We start from the raw sequence: 12,900 nt of genomic DNA, 5'->3' as shown, positions 1-12,900 counted from the left end.
AACACTGTACGGAGGTATTACGGTACCTCCATAACTAATTATACCATGCTGTTAAGTTTTGTAGTTTCTGGCTACCACCCCCGCCGGACTCTTTTGTAACATGGGGTGAAAGTGGTATTATAGGTATTACGGTACCTGATAGGCTAAAGCACCATTGGTGGAAACTGTATGCTTTCTATTGGCTAGAGTGTATAATAGCTCCGCCCTGATAGGCGGAGTATAAGAACCCGAGCCGCCCCAGCAGCCCTCATTCTGTACCTGAGCTGCTGGGGAAACATCTAGCTTATTAAAGCCTTCAGTTGGACTACAACCTTGCTTTAGTGGTCATTGATCGTGCATCAGGGGTGATCTGATTCAAATGTTTAAGATGAATAAAGGATTTTCAGGGTAGATGGAGAGAAAATGAGAGAGTCCAGAATAAGGGAATAAATTTAAAATCAGAACTGTGCCATTCAGTGGTGAAATCAGAAAGCACTTCTTCACACAAATAGTAGTCGAAATCTGGAATAAAAACAAAAAATCCTGGAATAACTCATCAGGCCTGGCAGAATCTGTAGTGTGAGAAACAGAGCTAATGTTTGGAGTCCAATGTGACTTTTTGGGAACTAGCTCATCTACTGGCATCATCGACTAATTCAACTACTAGCATCTGCAGTATTTTGCTTTATTAGTGGAAATTTGGAACTCAGCTTTGAAATTTCAATGGGCCCCTAGTATTCACAGCCCTTGGGGAGAATATTCCACATTACCCTGTGTGTGAGAAATAAAATGCTTCTTGGTTTCACTCCAGAATGTCCTGGCTCTAATAACAAGATCGTGCTCTGGAAATCTGACACAGGGCTGGATATTAGGCAGAGATAACCAAGAGTTGCTCAAAAGGGTAGGTGTAAGGAACCAATAAAGGAGGAAAGTGTGCGAGAGGCAGATCGATTTAGGGTTGGAATTCCAGAGCTTAGTGTCCAGACAGCTGAAAGCCAATGGTGAAGCAATTCAAATTGTAAAAGTGCTGGAGACCAGAATTAGAGAATCGCAGGAGGCCGCCACCTGGCTGTTGTGTTCTTTCTGGCCCTCTAAAGGATAAATTCACCTAGTGTCACTTCCCCGGTCTTCTCCCTACAGCCCTGCGCATTCTTCCTTTGCAGATAATAATCTAATTCCTTCTTGAATGCCCCGATTGAACCTGCCTCCACCACATTCTAGACCCTAACCACTCGCTGTGAGAAAATGTTTTTTTCTCAGATCACTTATTAAGTTTGCACTTTCTTGTTCTCAATCCTTTCACAAGTGGGAACAGTTTGTCCCTATCTACTTTTCCCAGACCACTCATGCTTTTGAATACCTTTATCAAATCTCCAAGAAAAAGAATCCCAACTTCTCCAATCTTACTTCATAACTGAAGTTCCTCATTGCTGAAGCCATTCCCATAAACCTCTTCTGCACTCTCTCCAATGCCCTCACATCCTTCTTAAAATGTGGCACCCAGAACTGTACGCAATACTCCAGCTGAGGCCTAACTAGTGCCTTATACAAGTTCAACATGACCTGCTTGCTCTTGTACTCCATGCCCTTATTAATAAAGCCTAGGATACATCGCAACATAAGGAGGAGTAGCCACTTAAAGCCTACTCTGCAGTTAATTAGATTCTGGCTGATTTTCTACCACACCACCTTCTTACACTACCCCATATCCCTTCATGTCATTGGTATCTAGAAATCTATCAACCTCTACTTTGAACATACTCAATGACTGAGCTTCCAATCTTCTGGGGTAGAGAATTTGCAAGATTCACCACCCTGGCTGAGGAAATCCCTCCTAAACGGCCTCCCTCTTACTGAGACTGTGTGCCCTTGTTCTAAATACCCCCAGAATCAGAAGAAACATCCTTCTGGCATCTACCCTGTCGAGCCCTGTAAGGATTTTGCATACATCAATGAGATCATTCTTATCAAATGTATGCTTTATTAACTGCTCGCTCAACCTGTTCTGCCACTTTTCATGACTTATGTACAAACACACCCTGGTCTCTCTGCAACCGCACCTCTTTTATATTAGTACCCTAAATTTGATATTGTCTCTCCATGTTCTTCTTACAAACATGTATCACCTCATGTTTTTCCACATGAAAAACTTCATTGGCCACCTATCCGCATGGTCCACCAACTTGTTTATGTCCTTTTGAAGTTCTACACTGTCCTCCTCACAGTATACGATATTTCCAAGTTTTGTATCGTCCTCAAATTTTTAACTTTGCACTGCGCAAGAAGGACTTTCCTCATGTCACCATTGCTCCTTTTGCCAATTATCTTAAAATCTGTCCTCTGGTTCTCAACCCTTACACCAAAGGGAAGTTTTCCCCCATCTACTTTGTCTAGACCCCTCAAGATTTTGAACACCTCAATTAAATGTCCTCTCAATCTTTTCTTCTCTAAGGAGGACATCCCAAGTCAATAACTGCAGGTTTCAGCAACAAGATTTAGAATTAGAGAGTGAAACTATATTGACATACCAGACCATTTAAATTCTTTATGTTGTTCCTTCCTAGAGACAGAATTGTTAATTTCTCTGGAAAACACAAGAAAAAGAACATTTTACTTTGAAATAACACACAAAGTTGACAGGTAGAAAAAGACCAGCTGGTCTATCAAGTCAACTGAATGCTTACGGTGGCTGGAGCATCATGTCTAAACACTTTAAATTTCCCCTCCCTCACCTCACAACGAAGTTGCTTCATTGTCACTGGGGCAAAATCCTGGAAATCCTTTCCTAACAGCACTGCAAGTACTCCTAAAACAGTTCAAGAAGTCAGCTCAGCACCACCTTCTCAAGGGCAATTAGGGATGGGCAATAAATGCTGGCCTAGCCAAAGGTTCTATGGATGAATACTTAAAAAAAGTTCCCAGTGAGATTAAAAGCTGTGAAAAGTCCTGGGCCAATGGAGGTAAATTATTCTGGACAATCCCTCTCTGATCTTTCAAGTGTTTTAGACGGCATCTCAATATAATCCACAAAATTCTGAACAGAGCTGATTTTGGTCCAGTGTGTCCATCAATTCCTTTTCAATGGCTGACTCTGTGAAGATCGATTAGATTTTTCTGAGAAGTACTGAAACTCTTCTTTAAATATTGGGCCGGATTCTCCGTTTCTGAGTCTAAGTGTTGCCGCCAATGAAGAATATGTAGACCTTCACGTCAGAAAAATCGGCACCACACCTGTACCGATTCTGCTACCGGTGAGAGGCTAGCACATGCGCTGCGTGGAACACCATCGAAACACCCGAAAAACGGTGTGGGAATCGCCGGATCCATGGTGGACACTCGCAGCAGGGTTGACAAGCTGCAGGCGGGCTTAAACAATACACACCCCCCCCCCACACACACACTGAGTGGGGCTGAAAAGATAGGACAGGTCGTGCTGGAGCGCCCATGCAGCCGGTTGGGGCCAGAGGGCACCTGGGGGGGGGGGGGTAGTACCCTTGGGTTGGGGGGGGGGGGGGGGGGGGGGGGCGGCGGCGCAACCGCATGTTTGCCTTGCTAGCTGCGGTAATGGTGCTGCGTACCTGACCACTCCGGCCCCACAGCCCACCTCCTGGCCACCCCCCACTACTCCCAGCCCCCCAGACAGAGGCACGGTTGTCGTTAAAGTATGGCAGTGCTGGACACTGTCCGCATGCCCGCTCTCTCAGCAGCCAAGTTCACAATTTGTGAGAGCACACCAGGACCGCACCGTCGGGAACTCGGTCCATCGGAGCCAGAGAATGGTGGGCCCACGAATGAAATGTGAATGGTGTTGCAACTACACGCAGCGTGCGTTGCATTGACGCTGTTTGAGGAGGCAGAGCATCGCGATTCAGCGTCAAACCGGCACCTGCCACGATTTTGGCATCGGGAACTATTCTCCACCCGATCGCACGCCCCGATTTTGGCGTCGGCCAACGGAGAATCCTGCCCATTATCTTTTTGCTCAAACTCCACCCGACTTTTCCAATTCAGCAAGGGGCAAAAGAAACTTAGATATGCTTCAATGTGTTCAGCAAACAGTCATTTACTCACTGGGTCTAAGTGGCTTCTATAAGTAACCTGGGCTGCAATCTCATTGTTTGAGGCAGTAACTCAATGAAACTACTGTCCCATTCCCTATTGTTAAAATACGTACCAACAGAAGGAAAGGGGTCCAATTGAAATCCAATGAAATTTAGAAGAAGCAGCTTTCTTTAGAAATGTTCAGGTAAAAAAGGATAATTAGCAAAGGCGGGTGCATGAACATTCCTGCTGAGCCCAAGCATCAAGGATATTAGTTAAGTACCTGTAAGGATATATCAGCTCACAGTAATGCGGCAGGTTAAAAATTGAGGACCACTGCTCTTTTGATTTCAGTAAGAAAACAGAAAGTATAATCTGGCAAATTATTTTCCATATGAAAAAAAATTCTTCTAGCAAAAGGATTTTTTTTTTTTAAAAAACATTTTATTGAGGTATTTTTGGTATAATAGCAACAACAAAATAAGCAATGTGCATGAAACTATAAACATAGTGCAAAAGCCATCTCCCTCCCTTACAGGTCCCACCTTTATTAACCTCCTACTCTAAGCTAAACTAACCCCCCCCCCCTTCTGCTGACGATTAATGTTCCGCGAAGAAGTCGACAAACGGTTGCCACCTCCAGGCAAACCCGAACAATGACCCTCTCAAGGTGAACTTGATTTTCTCCAAACAGAGAAAGCTAGCCATGTCCGATAGCCAGGTCTCCGACTTCGGGGGCTTTGAGTCCCTCCAAGCTAATAGTATCCATCTCCGGGCTATCAGGGAAGCAAAGGACAGAACGTCTGCCTCTTTCTCCTCCTGGATTCCCGGGTCTTCCGACACCCCGAAAATCGCTTTGACTATTACACCCAGCATGGTACTAAACTAGCTCTGATCTCATTTTTAAAATATTCTTCTTGGGATGTAGGCAGCACTGGCAAGGCTACCTTTTATTGCCCATCCCCAGCTGCCCAGAGAAGGGGGTGCCCATCCCCAGTTGCCCTGAGGGGATGCCTATCCCCAGCTGCCCTAAGTGGGTGCCCATCCCTAGTTGCCCTGATAAGGGGGTGTCCATTCCCAGCTGCCCTAAGGGGGTGTCCATCCCCAGCTGCCCTGAGAAAGCGGGGCCCATCCCCAGTTGCCTGATAAACGTGGTGCCCAACCTAGTTGCCCAGAGGTGGTGCCCATCCCCAGTTGCCCGGAGAAGGTGGTGCCCATCCCCAGTTCCCAGAGGTGGTGCCATCCCCAGTTGCCCGGAGAAGGTGGTGCCCATCCCCAGTTGCCTGAAGGTGGTGCCCATCACCAGTTGCCTGAAGGTGGTGCTCATCCCCAGTTGCCCAAAGATGGTGCCCATCCCCAGTTGCCCAGAGGTGTCCATCTCCAGTTGCCCGGAGGTGCCCATCCCCAGTTGCCCGGAGAAGGGGGTGCCCCAACCCAGTTGCCCGGAGAAGGTGGTGCCTATCCCCAGTTGCCTGGAGAAGGTGGTGCCCATCTCCAGTTGCCCCGAGGTGGTGCCCATCCCCAGTTGCCTGGAAGTGGTGCCCATCCCCAGTTGCCCGGAGGTGGTGCCCATCCCCAGTTGCCCAGAGAAGGAGGTGCCTATCACCAGTTGCCCGAAGGTGGTGCACATCCCCAGTTGCCCAGAGAAGGTGGTGCCCATCCCCAGTTGCCCGGAGAAGGTGGTGCCCATCCCCAGTTGCCCGGAGGTGGTGCCCATCCCCAGTTGCCCGGAGGTGGTGCCCATCCCCAGTTGCCCGGAGGTGGTGCCCATCCCCAGTTGCCCGGAGAAGGTGGTGCCCATTCCCAGTTGCCCAAAGGTGGTGCTCATCCCCAGTTGCCCAGAGGTGGTGCCCATCCCCAGTTGCCCGGAGAAGGTGGTGCCCATCCCCAGTTGCCCAAAGGTGGTGCCCATCTCCAGTTGCCCGGAGGTGGTGCCCATCCCCAGTTGCCCGGAGAAGGTGGTGCCCATTCCCAGTTGCCCAAAGGTGGTGCTCATCCCCAGTTGCCCCAAGAAAGTGGTGCTCATCCACAGCTGCCTTCGGAGAAGGCGGTGCCCATCCCCAGTTGCCCCAAGAAGGTGGTGCCCATCCCCAGTTGCCCTGAGAAAGTGCTGCTAATCCCCAGTTGCCCTGAGAAGGTAGCAGCGAACCTTTTCATTGAACCGCTGAAGTGCCTTTGGTGAAGGTGCTCCACAATGCTGTTAGATACCAAGTCCCAGGATTTTGTCCCAGTGTCTAAGCCAGGATGCTTTAGGAGCACTTGTAGGGGGTTGAATGGTTTTGTGCTTCCCTGAACCTCTGCCCCTTGTCCTTCTAGGTTCTGGAGTTCACTGATTTAAGAAGTACTATTAAAGAAACCTTAGCGATTTTTAGAAGGGCATTGATTCTTGGGATGTGAATGTCACTGGCAAGTGTGGCATGTAGTGCAATCCCTGGTTGCACTGAAGTGGTGCTGGACCACCTTCTTTTGAACCACTGCAGTAGCTGTTAGGTGCAGCTAAGTGGCTTGCTAGGCCACTTAAGAGTGGCCACAGAATAAAGAGTCGCCATAGAATAAAGAGTCAACCAACCACTGTCCTCACCTCTTCACATCCCCAAAGAACCATGAGAGGGTTTCCCTTGTCCTTACTTTTCACGCCACTAGCCTCCTCCACATTCAAAGGATCATCCTCCGCCATTTCCGTCAACTCCAGCATGCCGTCACCACCAAACACATCTTCTCTTCATCTCCCCTGTCTGAATTCCATTGAGACCATTCCCTCTATGACATCCTGGTCCACTCGTCCTTAACCCTGACATCTCATCCCCTTCCCACAGCACCTTCCCATGCAATTGTAGAAGGTCTAACACCTGTCCCTTTACCTCCCCCTTCCTCATTGTCCAAGGCCCCAAACACTCGTTTCAGGAGAATTTGCATCGCACATGCACTTCTTTCAATCTAATCCACTGTATTCACTGCTTAAAATGAGCTCTACATTGGACAAACCAAATGCAGACTGGGTGCCCGTTGTCCAGAATACCTCCGCACTTCCGGGGGCTAGGCCGGCGCTGCGCCAACCGCCGCCGAAGGGCCGTAGCCGGCCGGCGTCAGTTGGCGCTTGCGCAGGACTGCCAGCGTGTTCTGGCGCATGCGCAGAACCGCCGGCGTGTTTCCTGCACATGCGCAGTGGGTTTCTTCTCCACGCCGGCCATGGCGGAGCCTTACAGATGCCGGCGAGGAGAGACGGAATGCCCCCACGGCACAGGCCCGCCCTCAGTGGGCCCCAATCGCGGGCCAGGCCACTGTGGCCCCCCTCTCCCCCCCCAGAGGACCCCGCTAGATGGCCGACAAGCCAGGTCCCGCCAGGATGGACCATGTCCATTTCACGCAGGCTGGACTGGCTGAAAACGGGTGGCCGCTTGGCCCATCGGGGCCTGGAGAATTTCCAGGGACATCCCTGCGAACGGCGCAACATGATCGCCTGCCCGAAAACCGGCGCCGGAGAATTCGGCAGCCAGCTTCGGAGCGGTGGGGCGGGATTCTCTCCCCCCCCCACCCCGACCGATTCTCCCCCCCCCCCCCCCCCCCCGACCGATTCTCCTCCCCCCCCCCCCCCCCGACCAATTCTCCGACCCGGTGGGGGGTCGGAGAAGCCCGCCCCATGACTCTGATCTTCTTGTTGCTTGCCATTTCAATTCACCATCTTGTTCTCTCCATGGCCTGCTGCAATGTTCCAGTGAAGCCCACTGCAAACTGGAGGAACATCTCATCTCCCAATTGGACTTTAACGTTGAGTTAAACAACTTTAGACCATGAACGCTCCCCTCCCCCCACTGGGCCAGTCTGTAAGATGTTCTTATGTTTTGCTTTCAGAGCGCTGAGCGTTGTTCTGCTATGAACACATTCTGCTATCTTATCTTTATGCCACTATTAGCACCTTATTTAGTGTTAATCCTCCCGTCTTGTGTCCATAACATGTCAAATCTCCCCTGAGCTCCCACCTATCCCTGAACTTCTATTTTGCTCCACCTGCCCAATCCATAAAATCCATCACGTTTCTGCCTCTCTTCAGCTCTGAAGGGCCAAATGGACTCAAAACGTGAACTCTTTTTCTCTTCCCACAGATGCTGCCAGATCTGCTGAGTTTTTCCAGCATATTCTGTTTTTATTTCAAATTTCTAGCATCCGCAGCATTTTGCTTTTATACAAGAGTCAACCAAATTAGGGTGGGATGCGAGTGACATATTCACATATTAGCAGACCAAGAAAGGACAATAGGTCTTCTTCCCCAAAAGGTCATTAATGAACCACTTGGGTTTTTACAACAATCCAATAGTTTCACAACCACTTCTACTGATACCAGCTTTTTACTTCCAGATATTTTGGAAATGGAATTCAAATTCTGAAACTTTCAGAGTAGAATTGGAACTCGTGTTCCCTGGATTATTAGTTTAAATCCCTGAATTACTAGTTCAGTGACATAATCCTGCACTACTATACCCATAGCAATAGTACACACGTACTGGATGCTCAATGGATGGTATCACAGATAGGCATGAGCATGTGCCTTCTTATAGGATTAGGCAGCCAGGTTTACTAACGTAAATGGAGTCGGTAATGCACTTTTGTTCTCTTGTCGATCTCCATAAAAAAATGGAGCTCAAGAAAGGGGAGCAATACATGACCATCCTTCTAAAACCAGAAGCAATATAACCAAAATTGATATATTTTTTCATTTGTTTTCATGAAAAGAAACACACACTTACTTAGTCCATTCAAATTCGCTATCTTTTCAATGCAGTTTGTTGAAAGGGACAACTTTCTGAAAAAGGGAAAAAATGTTTTACATTTGGGACATCATCGCACGTTGCACTTGCTTGAAATGTTTATGCTGGTAAACTGGATAAAATGAGACAGGCATGTCTTTGCTTTCTCCAAATGTCACGGGTAGAGGAGATGTTGCTGAAGGAAGCTTGACATTTTGCTGCGGTGCATCAGTAGAGAGTGCATATTGCTACCACGGTGTGTTGGAAGTGGAGGGAGCGAATGATTGAAGTGATGGATGGGGGTGTCGATCAAGCGGGCTGCTTTATGCTGTGTTGTTGCAGTTGTGCCCATCCAGGCAAAAGATGTATATTTCATCTTATCCTTGACTTGTAACTTGCAGGGGGGAATCAGGACACCAGACACTCACTTGCTCTAGCATAGAATCATAGAATTTACAGTGCCAGAAGGAAGCCATTCGGCCCATCGAGTCTGCACCGGCTCTTTGAAAGAGCACCCTACCCAAGCCCACACCTCCACCCTATCCCCATAACCCAGTAACCCCACCCAACACTAAGGGCAATTTTGGACACTAAGGGCAATTTAGCATGGCCAATCCACCTAACCTGCACATCTTTGGACTGTGGGAGGAAACCGGAGCACCCGGAGGAAATCCACGCACACACAGGGGGAGAACGTGCAGACTCCGCACAGACAGTGACCCAAGCCGGGAATCAAACCTGGGACCCTGGAGCAGTGAAGCATCCACAGCAGTTACAAAGATAATCGGCCAAAAGAGTTTGAATTATCAATCTGTTATCACACAGCCCAAGAATAGCTGACTACATTCCCAAGAGGACAGAAATTGTTTTTAAAACAAAGTTGAGCAGCTAGTATTGGGGGCAACATATAACCCCAAGTTTACAATATTGATTAAATTGACAAATAAATTACAATCAGGGTGTGAACAGGATACTACTGAGTTTCCTGATCTCAAGCAGGATGGTGAACAATTAGCCTCATTATTCCTTAGTGTGGGGTCAGGTGGGGGTGGTGGCGCAGGGGGCTAGGGTGGTGAAAGCAGCCAATGTTCCTGCCCCCTAGTGCTGGTAGAAAATGCACGAACATAGACATTGGGCAGGGGCACGATTGAGCTTAACTGTGACACCCCTCGTGAATAAAACGGCCTAATACGCTTCGCCTCAGCTCAGGGAAAAAGAATGGCCACTTAGGCAAGATAGGCATTGCTAGTGGAACTGGGCCCCAACACAAGTCAGGATCTGCGGGAGAGGGGAGAAATCTAAGAAAGGTTATGGCTATCAATGTGAAAATATGCTTTTTAAGGAAGGAATAACCAGTAGAAGTAAGAGACACAAGTAAGCACTCAAGATTCCATCTGGTAAAACTTACTCGCAATTACTCAGTGTAGAGAGGGAAGCATCCATCTTTTCAATCGGGGGAACCTGGCCATACAACTTCACCTCCACGGCTTCAGCTGCTTTCTCTCCCGACCTTTCCTCCTGAAAGTCATGAATCATCCAACCCTGCCATTAATGGCCTCGAGGCAAATACATTTGTGTTATCGTTCCTTGATTTCAAAACTTTTTTTAAAAAATGAATTCCTTTCTCAGAGTCACAAAGCCAATGTGCAGAGTGGACAGGTCAAGCTCTTAATCCCCCAAAACCAATTCAAATTGAATCCAATTCATGGTCCCCACAAGAGTGACATACTGGATCCAAGCTTACAAGACCAGGCATAATGCTTGATCTCCGGCTTGATCCTATGCTTGATCTTAGCCGAACGGCTGAGAAGCCTTGATTCCAAATCTAACTCTGTAAAAGTGTAAAAGAATCCCTACAGTGCAGAAGGAGGCCATTCGGCCCATCGAGTCTGCATCGACCCTTTGAAAGACCATCCTACCTAGGCACAATTCCCCACCCTATTCCTGCGACCCCACCCTAAGGGGCAATATATCATGGCTTATCAACCTAACCTGCACATCTTTGGACTGTGGGAGGAAACTGGAGCACCCAGAGGAAACCCACACAGACACAGGGAGAATGTGCAAACTCCACAAAAACAGCTGCCCTGCCCGAGGTCACAATCAAAACCGGAACCTGGCGCTGTGAGACAGCAGTGCTAACCGCTGTGCCACCATGCCGCCCTTATCCATACCAATATCTCCAATATCCCTACAACCTTTCAAGACATCAGAACTCCTCCAGTTCTGGTATCTTGCATGTTCCCCATGTTAGTCTTCAGTGACCTGGGCAAAAAGCTTGAAGTCTTTCCCTAAACCTCTGCCTCTCTATCTCTATTTCTTTCATTAAGAGGCTCAGTAAAACCTGCTTCCTCATGTGTCCCAATACCTCCCATGTAACTTGGTATCAAGTGGGAAATGGCAACCCAGCTAAGCTTGATTCGGTTCTCACCCAATAACAATTCAATACTCATCAGCATCAGTCATCGACTGGACGAATGGCAACTGAGTAGGTCAAGGGCAATTTGATACACACACACTTTGCAGTCAATTACACAACAGAGAAGATTCAAACGACAGCCACTTTTTGGAACCTACCAGAATGCAAGATGAATGGCACATTACCGGACAGGGCATGTCACAATGGGTACAGGTCTTTAAAGCTCTCAAAGTTACAGGTGACTGAGGGGACAATGATCTATAAGACACCCGTCTCATAGAATAACACAGCAAAAAAAGAGGCCATTTGGCCCATTGTATCCATGTTAGCTCTTTGAAAGAGTTGTTCAATTAGTCTCACTTCCATGCTCTTTACCTATACTTCTATAAAAGGGGGCAGAAAGTGGTGATGAGGTAGAAATTGGTCGGTGAAAAGGGAGAGGGGACAGCACTGAGCAAGGCGTCGGGAAAATCATGAGTCAAGGATCAACATCAGAGTAGTTTTTGCTCCCTCGGGGAGATTTGTCTGTCTCCCCTTCAGTGTGTTACCTGAGGTCAGGGGGAGCTTCCATCATTGCCACTGTTACTCACCCATTTGGCTAGAGCCTCTTTAATAGTGGTTGCTTTGGCCTGGAGAAAGAAAGAAAGACGGTTACTGAGTGCAGGTTATGGCCAGGCTCCTGGGGTTGGTCCAGGTGGGGGGCCGTTTGACTCCCTGGGACTGGGGGTGTTGTTGCTTCAACGTCGGATTTGGTGGGGTGTTTGTTGGCCCGGAGTGGGGGGCGATTTATTGCTCCAGTGATCGGGGGGGGGGGGGGGGGGGGGGGTGTTGCTCTGGTGTCAGGATGGGGTTGGGTTGTTGCTCCAGTGTCTTGGGGGAAGGGGGGGGCTGAGGATTGTCTGGTGTCGGGGGATGGGGTAAGCTTTCCCCGGTGTCCAAGGGGGGGGGGGGGAGGAGGGTTGTTCTGGTGTCCGAGGGGGAGGGGGGGTTAATCCCCCCGGGTTTGGGGGGAGGCTGGGTCGCGCTCACTCACCATGGAGCCGCTCTCCGTGCGCGCGACAGCCGCGGTTGCTAAGCAGGCAGCAAGCAGCGCGCAGGCGCTTCTCTGTTCGGCCTGCAAGGAGGCGGGGCCTAAGTGCAGCAACCCCAAACACCCGGCACCCAGACCCCAACATCCAGACCCCAACACCCGGCACCCAGACCCCAAACACCCGGCACCCAGACCCCAAACACCCAAACCCCACACACCCAGACCCCAACATCCAGACCCCAACACCCGGCACCCAGACCCCAACATCCAGACCCCAACACCCGGCACCCAGACCCCAACATCCGGCACCCAGACCCCAAACACCCAGACCCCAACATCCGGCACCCAGACCTCAAACACCCAGACCCCAACATCCAGACCCCAACACCCGGCACCCAGACCCCAACATCCAGACCCCAACACCCGGCACCCAGACCCCAACATCCAGACCCCAACACCCGGCAACCAGACCCCAACATCCAGACCCCAACACCCAGACCCCAAACACCCAGACCCCAACATCCGGCACCCAGACCCCAAACACCCAGACCCCAACATCCAGACCCCAACACCCGGCACCCAGACCCCAACATCCAGACCCCAACACCCGGCACCCAGACCCCAACATCCAGACCCCAACACCCAGACCCCAAACACCCAGACCCCAACATCCAGACTCCAAACAC

The 12,900-nt window shown here is 49.5% G+C and overlaps 1 protein-coding gene across 1 annotated transcript in view; it reads right to left on the bottom strand.

The window, feature by feature from the left end:
• The window catches only part of dnal1 (dynein, axonemal, light chain 1), a 64,414-nt gene extending 52,110 nt beyond the window's left edge, over positions 1-12,304 (bottom strand). The window contains exons 1-5 of the mRNA XM_072487394.1: positions 12,218-12,304; positions 11,775-11,813; positions 10,174-10,283; positions 8,766-8,821; positions 2,508-2,563 (exon numbers count right to left, since the gene is read on the bottom strand). Of these exons, the coding sequence (XP_072343495.1) occupies positions 2,508-2,563; positions 8,766-8,821; positions 10,174-10,283; positions 11,775-11,813; positions 12,218-12,220 (264 nt within the window). The 5' untranslated portion in view covers positions 12,221-12,304. The remainder of the gene's footprint in view (positions 1-2,507; positions 2,564-8,765; positions 8,822-10,173; positions 10,284-11,774; positions 11,814-12,217) is intronic.
• Between the last annotated feature and the right edge of the window lie 596 nt (positions 12,305-12,900).

The sequence above is a fragment of the Scyliorhinus torazame genome, chromosome 2 (assembly GCF_047496885.1).
Source record: "Scyliorhinus torazame isolate Kashiwa2021f chromosome 2, sScyTor2.1, whole genome shotgun sequence".
NCBI lineage: Eukaryota > Metazoa > Chordata > Chondrichthyes > Carcharhiniformes > Scyliorhinidae > Scyliorhinus > Scyliorhinus torazame.
Note: the sequence above shows the minus strand (reverse complement) of the source record. Positions and strands in the feature narration are given on the sequence as shown.